Source organism: Lithobates pipiens, unplaced genomic scaffold (assembly GCF_037356315.1).
Source record: "Lithobates pipiens isolate NorthernLeopardFrog02 unplaced genomic scaffold, aLitPip1_a1.2 Scaffold_28, whole genome shotgun sequence".
NCBI classification, from domain to species: Eukaryota; Metazoa; Chordata; class Amphibia; order Anura; family Ranidae; genus Lithobates; species Lithobates pipiens.
This window is the reverse complement of record NW_027507789.1, coordinates 1,122,884-1,139,787: the sequence shown is the minus strand read 5'-3', so window position 1 is coordinate 1,139,787 and position 16,904 is coordinate 1,122,884. Positions and strand designations below refer to the sequence as shown.

Sequence of the window (16,904 nt, the reverse complement as noted above, 5' to 3'; positions counted from 1 at the left end):
TCGAGCTAATGAGACGCGGCGGGCGGCCAATAGCGTTCTAGAAATTCCTGACAAAAGAAACCAAGGACTGGAAGAAGGAAATTGTGGATATATTGATACATCAAAATAAAAAATAAAATATATTTATTATCAGTATTTTTTCATTTGTTTTCTGGTGGACATTTCCGTGGGGGTCACACCCAGTACAATGAGGTTGACCAATAAACTGGGACTTTGGATGTTTCCTTTCCTCGCCAACCTCAATATAGACATTTTGGTTGGTTTAGGTGGCTACACAAAGCACAATCAGGTTGTCCAATAAGAGAGGTGGACTTTGGATGTTTCCTTTCCTCGCCAACATTAATCTGGTAATTTCAGTGGCTTTAGGTGGCCACACACAACACCACGTGGCTGATCAATAAAAGGTTGGGACATTGGAGGTTTCCTTTCCTCACCAACTTCAATATAGATGTTTTGGTGGCTTTAGGTGATGATACACCACAATGTGGTTGACCAATAAGAGAGGTGGCCTTTGAATATTACCTTGTCAACCTCAATATAGACATTTTGGTGGCTTTGGGTGGACACATACAGAACTAAGCACTAACCCCGACTTGTTCAAGCCCCGACTTTTTCATGTCCCGACTTAGTTGGGGTAGGCGGAACACTTTGCTGGGGGTGGGTCAGCCCGACACTTGACCTTTGACCTCTGGGGGAGGTCCCTGTTCTAATCCCTGAGTCCTAACCTTGTTCTTCTAGGGGAAACCCTAACCCTAAGCCCTATCCCTAACCCCAACCCCAACAACAACAAACTGGGATTTTGGATATTTTCTTTCACCAACCTCAACATAGACATCTAGGTGGCTTTTGGTGGCCGCACACAGCACATTACGGTTTAGCAAGACTTTGAATATTTCCTTGCCAACCACAAGATAGACATTTTAATGTATGTAGGTGACTCCACACAGCACAATGGTGGTTGACAAAGACTTTGGATATGTAATTTCCTCGCCAACATCAATATAGTCATTTCAGTGGCTTTAAGTGGCCACACACAGCACAATGTGGTTGATCAATAAAAAGGTTGGGGAGTTGGAGGTTTCCTTTTGCTAACTCTGGCATTAAACAATATTAGACTGGGACTTTGGATGTTTTCTTTCCTCACCAACTTCAATATAGATATTTTGGTGGCTTTGGGCGATACCACAGCACAAATTGGTTGACCACCAATAAGAGAGGTGGTCTTTGAATGGTTCCTTGTCAACCTTAATATAGACATTTTGGTGGCTTTAGGGGGCCGCATATAGCATAATGTGGTTGACCGAGACTTTGGACGTTTCCTTTCTTTACCAACCAAGATATAATCACTTTGGTGGCTGTAGGTGGGCACACACAGATCAAAGTGGTTGATCAACAGACTGGGGTTTTGGACATTTCCTTTCATCACCAACCTTAATATAGACATCTTGGTGGCTTTAGGTGATCACACATCACACATTATGGTTTAGCAAGACTTTGATTGCTTCCTTTCCTCGACAACCTCAATATAGACATTTTAGTGGCTTTAGGGGGCCACACAGCACAATGGTTGTTGGCTGAGATTTTGTAATTTCATTTCCTCGCCAACATCAATATAGTAATTTCCGTGGCTGTAGGTGGGCACACACAGATCAAAGTGGTTGAACAACAACAGACTGGGATTTTGGACATTTCCTTTCATCACCAACCTTAATATAGACATCTTGGTGGCTTTAGGACATCACACATACAGTAGCACATTATGGTTTAGCAAGACTTTGGAATTTCCTTTCCACGCCAACATCGATAAAGTCATTTCCGTTGCTTTAGGGGGCCACACAGTACAATGTGGTTGACCAATAACAGCCTGAGACTTTGGAGGTTTCCCTTCCTCGCCAACTAGATAACTTTAGGTGGCCACACACAGCATGTTGGGGGCGAGCAATAACAGATTGGGACGTTGAATGTTGACTTTAGTCACTGACCTCGATATAGAGAGGCCCGGAAACGTGTGGCGCGAAAAGGAACTAGCAGAAGGCCAGCATGACAGGGCTGATAAGGGTACAGCAGGGGGTTAATAAAATGGTTGAGGAAGTGGGGAGTGTAGAGATTGGATAGCAAGTGCGGTGGGGAGGGGCATGGGCGTCCGCAGAACTTTTTTCAAGGGGGGGCATAATTTTAGGGTCACCCATGAGCCGCCCCTTTTCGACAATGTCATTATCAGATTATCATGGTCAGAGACTGCAGACTTAGTACAATCCCTAGGATAGGTAATGGATAATGGCCAACAGGCCCTCTTACCAGACCCAGCGAAACAACACCAGTGATCCCTCCGGCTGGACGATCGCTGACACGCCCCGGGAGCGACTCTGGTCAGTAGTGTAGCATCTCTGTACCCTGGGAGTGACTCATTCTTTCTCTCTCTGGCGGTGCTGGACAGCATGGCTCTCTCTGGCGGTGCTGGACAGCATGGCTCTCTCTGGCAGTGCGGGGCAGTGTAGTTCTCTCTCTGGTGGTGCTGGGCAGCGTGGCTCTCTCTGGTGGTGCTGGACAGCATGGCTCTCTCTGGCAGTGCGGGGCAGTGTAGTTCTCTCTCTGGTGGTGCTGGACAGCATGGCTCTCTCTGGCGGTGCTGGACAGCATGGCTCTCTCTGGTGGTGCTGGACAGCATGGCTCTCTCTGGCGGTGCTGGACAGCATGGCTCTCTCTGGCGGTGCTGGACAGCATGGCTCTCTCTGGCGGTGCTGGACAGCATGGCTCTCTCTGGCGGTGCTGGACAGCATGGCTCTCTCTGGTGGTGCTGGACAGCATGGCTCTCTCTGGCGGTGCTGGACAGCATGGCTCTCTCTGGCGGTGCTGGACAGCATGGCTCTCTCTGGTGGTGCTGGACAGCATGGCTCTCTCTGGCGGTGCTGGACAGCATGGCTCTCTCTGGCGGTGCTGGACAGCATGGCTCTCTCTGGTGGTGCTGGACAGCATGGCTCTCTATGGCGGTGCTGGACAGCATGGCTCTCTCTGGTGGTGCTGGACAGCATGGCTCTCTCTGGCGGTGCGGGGCAGTGTAGTTCTCTCTCTGGTGGTGCTGGACAGCATGGCTCTCTCTGGCAGTGCGGGGCAGTGTAGTTCTCTCTCTGGTGGTGCTGGACAGCATGGCTCTCTATGGCGGTGCTGGACAGCATGGCTCTCTCTGGTGGTGCTGGACAGCATGGCTCTCTCTGGCGGTGCGGGGCAGTGTAGTTCTCTCTCTGGTGGTGCTGGACAGCATGGCTCTCTCTGGCAGTGCGGGGCAGTGTAGTTCTCTCTCTGGTGGTGCTGGGCAGCGTGGCTCTCTCTCTCTGGCTTCTGCCCAGCACAATCCTTGTTCTTTTTCCTGTAGCACCCTCTCCCTCAGCTTTTTTTTCCCAGGCTACAGTCTCTCAATCTCTCGATCGAGCTGTATCCTCCTCCCTGTGGAAAATGGGGCCGCCAATCTTTGGGACTACATGTCCTATGATTCTCTCCTCTCCTAGTCTCCTTTGATTGGCCCTCAGTTATGGCCAATAGGGAAGGAACAGAGCGGGCAGGAAGCTGGGCGAGGAACCTGGTGAGAGCCGGCGTCTCTTCTCCCTGACAGCAGAAAGGGGGGGTGACCGGAGAAAACCTGATAGCACCGCCGCCGAGTTCTCTGCTGGACTGAGCACGGAAAAGAGCCCGCAGTCACACTACAATGATAGGGGGGCTTGGCAGGACCTTGATGGTGTCACTCCACTGGCGGGTTGCACATGGGGGTGGGCTGCCCGCACCCCGATAGGGATGGAACTGTGTTGAATTTGAGATCTCATCCCTGATTCCAGGGGGGGGCACTTGACCCCCCTTGCCCCTACCTGCGGACGCCCATGGGGAGGGGTTTAGTTTATTTAGGGGCAGGAGGGGTTTCCCGGGCAATCAGTGCAGTGAAGAAGTGGAGAAGGGAAGTTTCCCACCCGTCCTCCCTAATTTGTTTGCTAATGCTTATTTATTCGCAGCTGCGGGATTACAGAATTTGTCATGGAAGCGGTCAAGTGGCGGCGGCGGCGGCGGTGGTGGTCTTTGATGGTGGTAACTAACCCATTGAGATGGAAGTGTGGGGGACTCGTAGGGGGTATGGGCTAACTGAAAATGGTGGCACTGCGGGTAAGGAGTTGTCTTGGGGCCGGTTAGGCCTGGTACGGTAAAGGGCCGCAGTGTAGATGTGGAACGGAGTTTATTGGGGGAAGTGCCGTCAAAGACCACCGGGGGGGGAAAACTGATGTTTGAGTTTGTTCTGGTTATAATGTTATATATATTTTATATTTGTGAATAAAACGGCTGCTATGGCCGGTTTATACTCCAAGAAAAGCGTGGCTTCGTTATTATAGGTTACCTTTAGGTGAGGATTTAAGGCGGAGTATAGAATGGCGGCAGATATCTCATCTACACTGGTCAAGACATTTCATTGGCTATAGGTGGCCAGACATGACAAGTGGTCGATCTCTAACAGACTGGGCCGGGGGGGGGGATTGGCCCTTCTCGTCATCCACGGAGATAAAATGATCTGACAATGGCGGAATGTTGAATTTCTCATACAAGGTCGCACATCATCATGAAAAAAGACGGGAGAAAAAGATCTTCTTTACCCAAAACGTCAGCAAAAGGCAGGAAAATTTGGGCAAAACTTTTCCATTGTAGCCAAAATCTTTGGAGTCAACTGGAAATGCAAAATTAAAAAGGTGGTCTTCAAGACCCTCAGGGGGCCTTTGACTAGGACAGAAAGGCCACGATGGACCAAAATGGAACATTGACTGACTTTGGGAAAACTGAGCGGCAGAACCGGTGTGATGGATGATCAGAGTAGTCTCAAGACTCTCCTAAAGGAAGGAGCGTTGAGCCAGATCTACATGCAGCCTGTAGAACGCTAGGGGACTCTATATAGAGCTTTTTGCATGAAATAGTGTACTGCGGATTTAATCTGTGCATTATAAAATGTACCATGTGGGCAAGGGCGGAACGACAACTCATGGGGCCCCCGGGCAATAGGAGATTATGGGGCCCCCGGGCAATAGGAGACTATGGGGCCCCCGGGCAATAGGAGACTATGGGGCCCCCGGGCAATAGGAGACTATGGGGCCCCCGGGCAATAGGAGATTATGGGGCCACACGATATACACACACAGACACTGAAAAGGTACTGGAGAGGCGGGGCAGTTATAATCTTGGGATTTTTTCATACTGTCCCTGGTCTTATTGAGGCTGGCAACCCTGATGGGGCCCCTTAGTGGTATGGGGCCCTCGGGCAGTGCCCGAATGGTCAGTCCGCCCCTGCATGTGGGTGAGAAGTGGTGCAGCATTATAGATGGGGGCATTACTCATCGGGGTTAACGCACAGTCCTGAACCTAGGGGGTCCCTAAGTCCCGCCAGCCAGCACCAGATCTATGTTGGCTTCAGCCGCCCTTCAGTAGAGTAACGGATGAAATGCACTTCTCTGCGCTGACGGCGGAATCAGCGGCTTTATTGTATTTATTCTTTAGTGAGCCTCATCTCACAGCAGCCGCGGCTCAGATGGGGCGCAGCATATGGTAAATATGAACTATTTGCATTGCAGAGGCTCGGCATATGCTGCTCATATTTATAGTGTGCGGCAGTCAGCACCGCAGAAGACGTGTCCTCATTAAGCCATCACCGGATCCCCATCAGATTGCTGCCAGATCTGTGCTAAAAAAAAAAAATATATCAAACCTCCGCTCAACCAAATTCCGACCGTCAACAACGCGGTGACATACAACACGTATGATGGGACTAGCAAAAGGAAGTTCAATAGCCAGTAGCCAATAGCTTCCGTCTCGTAGCTGAATCTGAGCATTGCGTGAGTTTTTGCGTGTTGGAATTGCGTACACGCAATCGGAATTTCCGATAGAAATCTTTTTCCGTCGGGGAAAATTGAGAACCTGCTCTGAAATTTTTGCTGGTGGGAATTCGGGCAGCTAACTTCCGATGGAGCGCACACACGGACGCATTTTCCGATGAAAAGCTCTCATCGTTTTTTTGCTGGCCGAAATTCCGATCGTGTGTACGCGGCATAAATTCAGTCCAAGGTTGGGTGTGTTGTGCATTCAGAGTTGGTATTCTGCATACCTCGGGTGCCACGAGAGGTTATTGGAGTTCCTGTTGTCTTTCTATCATCTGGAACCAGTCTGCCCCATTCTCCTCTGACCTCAACAAGGCATTTTCCTCCACACAACTGCCGCTCACTGGATATTTTCTCTTTTTCCCACCATTCTCTGTAATCCCCGAGAGATGGTTGTGTGTGAAAATCCCAGAAATACTCCGATCTGCCACCAACAGCCACGTTCAAAGTCACAAAGTCTTCCCCATTCTGACGCTCAGTTTGACCTTCAGCAAGTCGTCTTCGCTATGTCTAGATACCCAAATGAACCAAGCTGCTGACATGTGATTGGCTGATTAGCAATTTGTGTTACCAAGCAATTGAATGATCCTAGACAGGAGAGGAGGCGATTAGAGCAGCAGGAGGGGGGGGGGGGGGCAATCTAAGAAACTGATCCCCCTCTGGCTCCCCTTTGCAGCAGTTGACAGTCGGCAGGAGGCAGAAGAGGAGAAGCCAACTGTGCTGCAGGGAGAGGGGAACTGCCTGCACCATAAAGCTACCCCCCCCCCCCCCTCTCGTTGAACTGATGAGGTCCAATACAGGAGGGCTGGTGCTACCCCCTTGTATGCTGGCGACATCTGATCTTATCTGACGTGACGTCTCCTTGTAGGGAGGTGCTCAGGACTGCTGCGAGACGAAGGGAACAATGCTAGTTGGTGTTTATAAGTAAAATGGCGGCCAGAGGATGTGAGAACCAGGAGGGTCTTGGTTGGTGGAACTGTCAACGGGTTCTACTTTGGAATCGATCGATCCACACAAACCAAAACGTAGTTGACAAATTTTAGGACCTTTTGGAAGTTGCTCCAATCTAAACATTGAAAGTGTGATCTCCGTAACTTACACATAGTGGTGTTGAGATGTCGAGAACCCCGATATTTGGATAAACGGACAGCGACTCGATAAAGGCGGCACCTTGTTGATCTTGTGAAGTTTAATCCATAAACTGTGAGGATCTTACAACAACGAACATTGGATAGGTCAAAAGAGCATAACGTGATCCAGTCCACACGTGTGCAGAAATGCATTACCGGGAGAATGAACACAAGGCGGGGCCAACTATACAGAATAAGCTGCGCTACAGGAAGGGGAGGAACCAGGGGCAGAATAATACATATAACATTTAAAAGGCATATGACAAGGCATGTGAAACATGACAGGAGTAGTCGACAAATTGTAGGACTTTTTTGAAGTAGCCGACAAATTGTAGGACTTTTTTTGAAGTAGTCGACAAATTGTAGGATTTTTTTTGAAGTAGTCGACAAATTGTAGGATTTTTTTTGAAGTAGTCGACAAATTGTAGGACTTTTTGAAGTAGCCGACAAATTGTAGGACTTTTTTGAAGTAGTCAACAAAATTGTAGGACTTTTTTGAAGTAGCCGACAAATTGTAGGACTTTTTTGAAGTAGTCAACAAAATTGTAGGACTTTTTTGAAGTAGCCGACAAATTGTAGGACTTTTTTTGAAGTAGTCGACAAATTGTAGGATTTTTTTTGAAGTAGTCGACAAATTGTAGGATTTTTTTTGAAGTAGTCGACAAATTGTAGGACTTTTTGAAGTAGCCGACAAATTGTAGGACTTTTTTGAAGTAGTCGACAAATTGTAGGACTTTTTTTGAAGTAGTCGACAAATTGTAGGACTTTTTTTGAAGTAGCCGACAAATTGTAGGACTTTTTGAAGTAGCCGACAAATTGTAGGATTTTTTTGAAGTAGTCGACAAATTGTAGGACTTTTTTGAAGCAGCCGACAAATTGTAGGGCTTTTTTGAAGTAGTCGACAAATTGTAGGATTTTTTTGAAGTAGTCGACAAATTGTAGGATTTTTTTTGAAGTAGTCGACAAATTGTAGGATTTTTTTTGAAGTAGTCGACAAATTGTAGGACTTTTTGGAATCGGTGTGGTGAAGAAGACCTGGGTTGACCGATCCTGGTCCGGCGAAGGTTGTTTTGCCATCAGACAATTCAGCTCTTCTCACAGGCCAGGAAAACCCTCAATAAGGAGACGGATGTTGGCGGGGGAGGCGGCCGGCATTGTTCTCATGCACAAGCTGAAGTGGCCTCCTTTGCGGCGCGCGGTGCGGCCTGCTGGACGGACGCTGTGCTGCATCTCGTTATCTCAGCGAGGGGCCGTCAGCGGTGTCTGGCTAAGTGCTGCTTCTGAATATCTTGAGATCCATCAATGGATGAAGGTGAGATGTACTCGCTCTACTGGAGTTCTCCCAGACACTGAAATCTTTTAGGGGAGGTCGGGGGGTCGGGGGGTAATGTTCCTCCAACCAAGGCCCAGACAATATCACGGCATTCCCTAAGCAACCTACCAGTCTAAAAAAAAAAAAAAAAAAAAAAAAAAAAAAAAAAGTCTAGCGCAGGAAACGTGCGTACAACTGCTAGATTCTATTCAGCAGGAAAAACAAATGTATATAAAAAAAATAAAATAAATTGGAAAATAGCTCACAAATGTCAGCCCCAAGGCAATGATCTTTTTACAAACAGTTATAAAAAATATGTTGACTAAAAAAACCTCAAAGTATTAATAAAAGGAGGAAGCTGCAAACGTATGTACATTGAAATCACTCCATTGCCACGTCCGTAATATTTGAAGACGAGGGAAAATGAAAGAAAACTGGAGGTTCGGACTTTAAAACGCAATTTGGACCACAACATAGATTACATAAAAAAAAATTATTTGTACATAACAGTAAAATAAAAAAAAATAAAAAAAAGGATTTGCAAGAGTAAAACAAAAGAATTAAAATCTCGTATTCACATATGGTGTGTAGAGCATGGGCCACGTTTATGAAAAAGATTTGTTACTCTGTATCAGATGAGTGAGCCCCTGTGCGTCAGCGCGTTTCGCTTCTTCACTTCATCAGGACGCACAGAGGGGTAATGTAAGAAAAAGACAGGTCTCGCTTGTCTGGGTATGAACCTTCCGTGCATTAAAAAAAAGGATCTCCCTGGGCGAGTGCCGGAGCAACAGGATAATGTCAGATCATTGGTGGCCCAGGCATTAAGGGGGCACATGGGCGCCACCCCCTCTGTCCTCACCCCCCCCCCCCCCCTTTATGAAGAATGGATAGATTCATGCATAGCATGAATGTATGCATGGCCTCCGCTGCCAACCCATATTGATGTGTCCGGCCCCTTTTTGGACACCGGGCCCCTGAATTACAGCGGCGGGGGGGGGGGGGGGGGGAGGGTGTTCTATTGAAGTACCTGATTAGAGCCATAAACTCTAATAGGCTTAAAAATAGGGTGGACCCGGAACGCAGAGCATTGCGACCGGCATCCACCAAGATGTGCTAAAAAATCTAATGAATATTTGCTTTTCTAACACTGAATGGCCCCTCCGCCAATCAGGAAAACACGCGTCTGTTACCTGTTTCCCGATTGGCTGAAAGTTTAGGCGATCCTGTTAGACGCATAGCGGAAGCCACCAAGATCTCACAAGGGAAGAGAAGACGGAAAATGCTGCAAGATGCCTGCCGCAGCCTGTACCCCTGCCCGACGATCCCCGATGTGCCCGCCGATCGGGTAAGTGCCAGTGGGCCAGCAAACAGTGGAGGGGGGGGGAGGGGGGGTTTGCTGCCTCCCCCAAACAAAAAGACACCAGCCGCCACTGAGGCAGATGGTCTAAACCCCACGGATTTTAATATAAGCACAGAATTGATATGCCAAACCTCTATATATTATTATTATACAGGATTTATATAGCGCCAACAGTTTGCTCTGCACTTTACAACATGAGTGCAGACGGTACAGTTACAATACAATATAGGAGGAATCAGAGCGTCCTGATCCTAGGAGCTGACAATCTAGAAATATTTATGAAAACTTTCCAACACCCGTCCAGATGGCACAAGGATGAGAGCCACACCTAGGTATATATTATATATATTCTTCCCAACTAGACAGGAAAACATAACAGGATGGGCACCCCGGCATCGGGCCGAGAGCTGACGACAAGAGACTCCATACATGACATGGAGAAGATGGAATGTAAACGTCCCACCAAAGTCTGGGAAGTGAATGCCGGGTGACAGGGGGGCCACATCACTCAGCACGGGGGGTACCGCTACACAGGTGGGGGAGGGGGGTACCGCTACACAGGAGGGGGGGGGTACCACTACACAGGAGGGGGAGGGGGGTACCGCTACACAGGTGGGGGGGTACCGCTACACAGGTGGGGGAGGGGGGTACCGCTACACAGGAGGGGGAGGGGGGTACCGCTACACAGGAGGGGGGGTACCACTACACAGGTGGGGGGGTACCGCTACACAGGTGGGGGAGGGGGGTACCGCTACACAGGAGGGGGAGGGGGGTACCGCTACACAGGTGTTTGCATTGTTAACAAAACTTTGTTCAGTCCAATTACAACTCTGATCATCTGAGGGATCGCACATCTTCTCAGAGGAACGACCTCCACACCTCAGTGTCTCCCCCTAGAGTCGCTTATGTGACCTAAATTGGCTGCAGGGAATAAATTAGATGTCCGGATACAATATGGCGGGAAGATCGGATCACATTTACCTGTAAAAGTCTAAAACAATATTGGAGGAGTTTATCGGAACCGAGGAGATAGGAATGGAGGTTTGTACTCCACGCAGAGCAGGGCCGTCTTTAATATTGATTGGACCCCGGGGCAAAACTTTTCTTGCCCCCCCCCCCCCCCCCCATGCAGTTTCGCTCTCCACCTGCTCTGAGACATACAATAAATAGCAGCTAGACTCAAAATCTGTTTACTGAATCAGATCAGGCAGAGATTGCGATTGGTTTTCACAGGTTACAGTGTATCATTATCGCTCACTGACTGGTTGCTAGAGGTCACAACACACATTACGGCTCACTGATTAGTTGCTAGAAGTTACAGCACATGACTTGTGTTTGTTGATTGGTTGCTAGAGATTACTGTGTATATGACCTCATGGGGGCATAATATACATATCAATGTTGCTGGCCGTTGCTATTTACATATGAATGCTGGTTATTTACATGTAAACACAGGGTCTGCAGGTGAGTCATCTGTACACAACAATAGGGCAGAGCTGGGCAGCATTAGTAGCAGCACTTCACACTGAGATATTGGGACACAGCACAGGACTAAAACCTCAAGGGACGAGGGAATTAAAATCAGGATAGTTGGCAAGCATGAGGCAGCTGCATTGGGCCCCACAACAATGACAGCGCCCAGGGCAGCTGCCCCTTTTTGCCCTGCCTTAAAAACAGCCCTGACGCAGAGCATCAGCCCTTCCCCAGCCGGAAATGTCGGAGAACATAAGAGGTCGGTGTCCGGCCATCCACTTCCGTCTGTTACAGATCGTTCATTAATAAATCCTTCCCATATGTAGCCCCCCCCTTGTCCTAAATCAGGGGCTCCCAGCTCCATTACCTTTTGGCTGGACTATAGATTCAGCTCAGACTGATTGTATCGTTTTTCCCTTGGCTTGCAATTTCCCACCTCATCCCTTTAAACCCGAACATATTAATTACACAGGTTCCGGGGCTGATTAAGGTGGGAATTAAACTCTAGACACGTGCAAGTCGTTTAGATCCGAATTCGTTTTTAAACCAATTTCGCCAAAATGCGTAAATTCGGAAATATCCAAATTAAGGAAAACACGTTTCATTTTTCCCAATATTCGGAAATTCGAAAATCCAGGAAATTTGAAAATAAGGATGAAAATACGAAAAAATTCTGAAGAGTGAAAATTCTAAAAACCGAAAATTCGAAAATCTGAAATAACAATTAAATGATCGGTATTGGAATTTCCTTTCAAATTTGGCTGTTAGTTGTAAACGTAGCGAACACAAATTTATCCGAAGTTATAAATTACCTGAAATAACGAATGGCGCATCTAAACACATGCAACGAATTAATAATAAATAATAACTTAAACTTTTTATTATTATTACTAATTCATCACATTCCATTTGTTTACATCCATGTTTCTCAACTCCGGTCCTCAAGGCGCCCCAACAGGTCATGTTTTCAGGATTTCCCTCAGATGAAAACCGCTGTGGTAATTACTAAGGCATTGAAACTGATACAATCACCTGTGCAAAATAGTGGAGAGGATGAAAACACGACCTGTTGGGGCGCCTTGAGGACTGAGGTTGAGAAACACTGGATGTAAACAAATGGAACGCGACAAATTAATAATAATAATAAAAAGTTTGAATTATTATTTATTATTGATACGCTCCGTTCCATTTGTTTAGATGCGGAATTCGTTATTTTGGAGAATTTGTAACTTCAGATAAATTCATATTTTTTACCAACAGACAAATTTGGCAGGAAGTTCCATCGCCTACAATTTAATAGTTGGTTATTATTTCAGATTTTCGAATTTTCGCGTTTTCAGATTTATGAATTCTGAACTTACGAATTTTCAAATATTCTAATTTACAAATATTCGGAAAAACACGTTAAACAGGCGTTCATTAATTTGGATATTTCTGAATTAACGAATTTGTCAAAAATTGTTAAAAAAACAAAACGAATTCGGAATGAAACAAATTGCGCACATTTATTCACAGATCAGTTTGGATCGATGGGGTTCGGCCGACATTCACACCAAACAACTTTCCATGAATGAAAGCGCCGCCGTTCTCTCGACCCGCCCGCGTTGCTTAGAACTAAGGAGCAGTCTCAGCCCTATAGGTCTCCTCCTAACTCCCAACCACACCACCGACGCATTTCGCCCCAACCACGTGGTCATAGTCGTGGTCTGGCAGAGACTAGTAGATAAGTATATGAAGATATAAGTATATAGAAGAACTTTCTGGATAAGTAGATGAAGATGGCAGCACCCTATTCCTGGCGGATCCAGGGAAGAGGCTCCGCAAGCATTTTAACCAGAAAATTATTTCCCAAGTTACAATCAGAAAGATCTGCAATGCAGCCGAAACGCGTTACCATAACCTTCAGGACTGGAACTCGGAGCAGTGAGCCCGGCCTCCATGCTGGACATTTACTTGCAATGTCTACGCTGATCTTTTACGGTTATATATACGCAACCAGTGCTGGTCGATGAACCCACCTGTTCCCGTCTTGGTGGTCCGTACCGGCGTGTACTGATTCTTCGAGGTCCGGACCGGCGTGTTCTCCTTGGGAGAGTTATCGACAGCAGAGATGGTCTCTCGTTCACAGTGGGGGATGGGGATCGGCCCCTGTTGTATCAAAATGTCCGCAAGGGCCCTGGAAGAGAACCAACAAGACGTGGTGAGAAGAGACAAAACATCCACATAATCAACTCACAAAACACACAAAACGCATTTTGAAGACCCCTCACAGCTGTGTGGTGGTGATGCAGAAATGAAGGTTACATACCGATGCATTTCAGGCCTGAAGGTCAGTTTTAAAAAATGGAATTAAAACAGATTGCAGTCATTCTGAAAACAAACTTCCTGTAATATTCTGTTTTACCACCCGATGGCGTACGCTTACTATATACTGAGCAACTCGAGGAAAAGAATAGATTCCAAGTCATCCCATTGGGGTTCATTAGGGTTGAGGTCAGGACTCTGTGCAGGCCACTGGAGTTTCTCCAAACCAAACCAAGTCTTTATGGAACTGCCATTGTGCACAGGGACACGTTCATACCGGAACAGGAAAGGGTCTTCCCCAACCTGGAACCATAAAGGTTTGAAGAGCACAATTGTCTAAAACGGTCATCCCCAATCTGTGGCCCACAAGCTGGATGAGGCCCTTTGCTTGCCTTTATCCGGCCCTTGGGGAACTGATCCTCCCACTGACACCAATGATGGGGCACTATTCCCCCCACTGACACCAATGATGGGGCACTATTCCCCCCACTGACACCAATGATGGGGCACTATTCCCCCCACTGACATCAATGATGGGGCACTATTCCCCCCACTGACACCAATGATGGGGCACTATTCCCCCCACTGACACCAATGATGGGGCACTATTCCTCCCACTGACACCAATGATGGGGCACTATTCCTCCCACTGACACCAATGATGGGACACTATTCCTCCCACTGACACCAATGATGGGGCACTATTCCTCCCACTGACACCAATGATGGGGCACTATTCCCTCCACTAATACCAATGATGGGGCACTATTCCTCCCACTGACATCAATGATGGGGCACTATTCCTCCCACTGACACCAATGATGGGGCACTATTCCTCCCACTGACACCAATGATGGGGCACTATTCCTCCCACTGACACCAATGATGGGGCACTATTCATCCCACTGACACCAATGATGGGGCACTATTCCTCCCACTGACACCAATGATGGGGCACTATTCCTCCCACTGATACCAATGATGGGGCACTATTCCTCCCACTGACACCAATAATGGGGCACTATTCCTCCCACTGACATCAATGATGGGGCACTATTCCTCTCACCGATACCAATGATGGGGCACTATTTCTCCCACTGATACCAATGATGGGGCACTATTCCTCCCACTGACACCAATGATGGGGCACTATTCCTCCCACTGACACCAATGATGGGACACTATTCCTCCCACTGACACCAATGATGGGGCACTATTCCTCTCACTGACACCAATGATAGGGCACTATTCCTCCCACTGACACCAATGATGGGGCACTATTCCTCCCACTGACACCAATGATGGGGCACTATTCCCTCCACTAATACCAATGATGGGGCACTATTCCTCCCACTGACACCAATGATGGGACACTATTCCCCCCACTGACACCAATGATGGGACACTATTCCTCCCACTGACATCAATGATGGGACACTATTCCTCCCACTGACACCAATGATGGGGCACTATTCCCTCCACTAATACCAATGATGGGGCACTATTCCTCCCACTGACACCAATGATGGGACACTATTCCTCCCACTGACATCAATGATGGGGCACTATTCCTCCCACTGACACCAATGATGGGGCACTATTCCCTCCACTAATACCAATGATGGGGCACTATTCCTCCCACTGACACCAATGATGGGACACTATTCCTCCCACTGACATCAATGATGGGGCACTATTCCTCCCACTGACACCAATGATGGGGCACTATTCCTCCCACTGACACCAATGATGGGGCACTATTCCCTCCACTAATACCAATGATGGGGCACTATTCCTCCCACTGACACCAATGATGGGACACTATTCCTCCCACTGACATCAATGATGGGGCACTATTCCTCCCACTGACACCAATGATGGGGCACTATTCCTCCCACTGACACCAATGATGGGGCACTATTCCTCCCACTGACACCAATGATGGGGCACTATTCATCCCACTGACACCAATGATGGGGCACTATTCCTCCCACTGACACCAATGATGGGGCACTATTCCTCCCACTGATACCAATGATGGGGCTTTATTCCTCCCACTGACACCAATAATGGGGCACTATTCCTCCCACTGACATCAATGATGGGGCACTATTCCTCTCACCGATACCAATGATGGGGCACTATTTCTCCCACTGATACCAATGATGGGGCACTATTCCTCCCACTGACACCAATGATGGGGCACTATTCCTCCCACTGATACCAATGATGGGACACTATTCCTCCCACTGATACCAATGATGGGACACTATTCCTCCCACTGATACCAATGATGGGGCACTATTCCTCCCACTGATACCAATGATGGGGCACTATTCCTCCTGCTAACAACATGCGCTATGTAATTTCTTTAGGATCTCTGGCCGATTTCCCATTGATATGGAGATTTTTCTGCTCCCACTGTCGGTCCTCTGTAAAGTCTGAAGGAAGTTACCCGGCCCCTGTTTAGAAGGTTTGGAGACCCCTGAAATGTGTTTGTATACTGAAGTATATCACTACCCTTCACTGGAGACACCTAAACTCCCTAGAAGCTCCCTATAGGGCAGCATGACCGATTGAAGCTCCCTATAGGGCAGCATGACCCATTGAAGCTCCCTATAGCGCAGCATGACCCATTGAAGCTCCCTATAGCGCAGCATGACTGATTGAAGCTCCCTATAGGGCAGCATGACCGATTGAAGCTCCCTATAGGGCAGCATGACCCATTGAAGCTCCCTATAGCGCAGCATGACCGATTGAAGCTCCCTATAGGGCAGCATGACCCATTGAAGCTCCCTATAGCGCAGCATGACCGATTGAAGCTCCCTATAGGGCAGCATGACCCATTGAAGCTCCCTATAGCGCAGCATGACCGATTGAAGCAGCATTTGACAGTATATATTTCTCTAATGAAAGTAAATTGGTCCAACAGAAATGAAGTGGTTGACTTACATGATGATCAGACAATGGACCTGTTAGAAATGAATGGTGAAACTTTCATAATATTTTGCATTTGTTCTGCGAAGACAAAGAAAATCTCTCTAAGAGAAGGCCGACTACTATAAGAAAATAAATCGCTTTGTTTCAATGCTATAATATCTCTGCACAGGGTGGTTATGATTTGGCAATGATGAGGTTTATATCCACTTAAGAGAGTTTCAGGGGTTTGGTAACTATTAAGTTATGGTTAGTGGGAGGACTGGATTTAGGCCACAGGATGGACAGGGTCCAGGACAGAAAGAGGACTGCCACCGGTCAAGTCCCAAAGGAGAATCAGGTCAAGGCCAGGAAGAACGGAGGGTCGAGGCCAGGAAGAGCAGCGGGTCGAGGCCAGGAAGAGCAGCGGGTCGAGGCCAGGAAGAGCAGCGGGTCGAGGCCAGGAAGAGCAGCGGGTCGAGGCCAGGAAGAGCAGCGGGTCGAGGCCA

The 16,904-nt window shown here is 47.7% G+C and overlaps 1 protein-coding gene across 1 annotated transcript in view; it reads right to left on the bottom strand.

Moving 5' to 3' along the window:
• The window catches only part of SHISA6 (shisa family member 6), a 266,401-nt gene that overhangs the window by 209,313 nt on the left and 40,184 nt on the right, over positions 1–16,904 (bottom strand). The window contains 1 exon segment of the mRNA XM_077458537.1: positions 13,194–13,351. Coding sequence (XP_077314663.1) covers positions 13,194–13,351 — 158 coding nt within the window.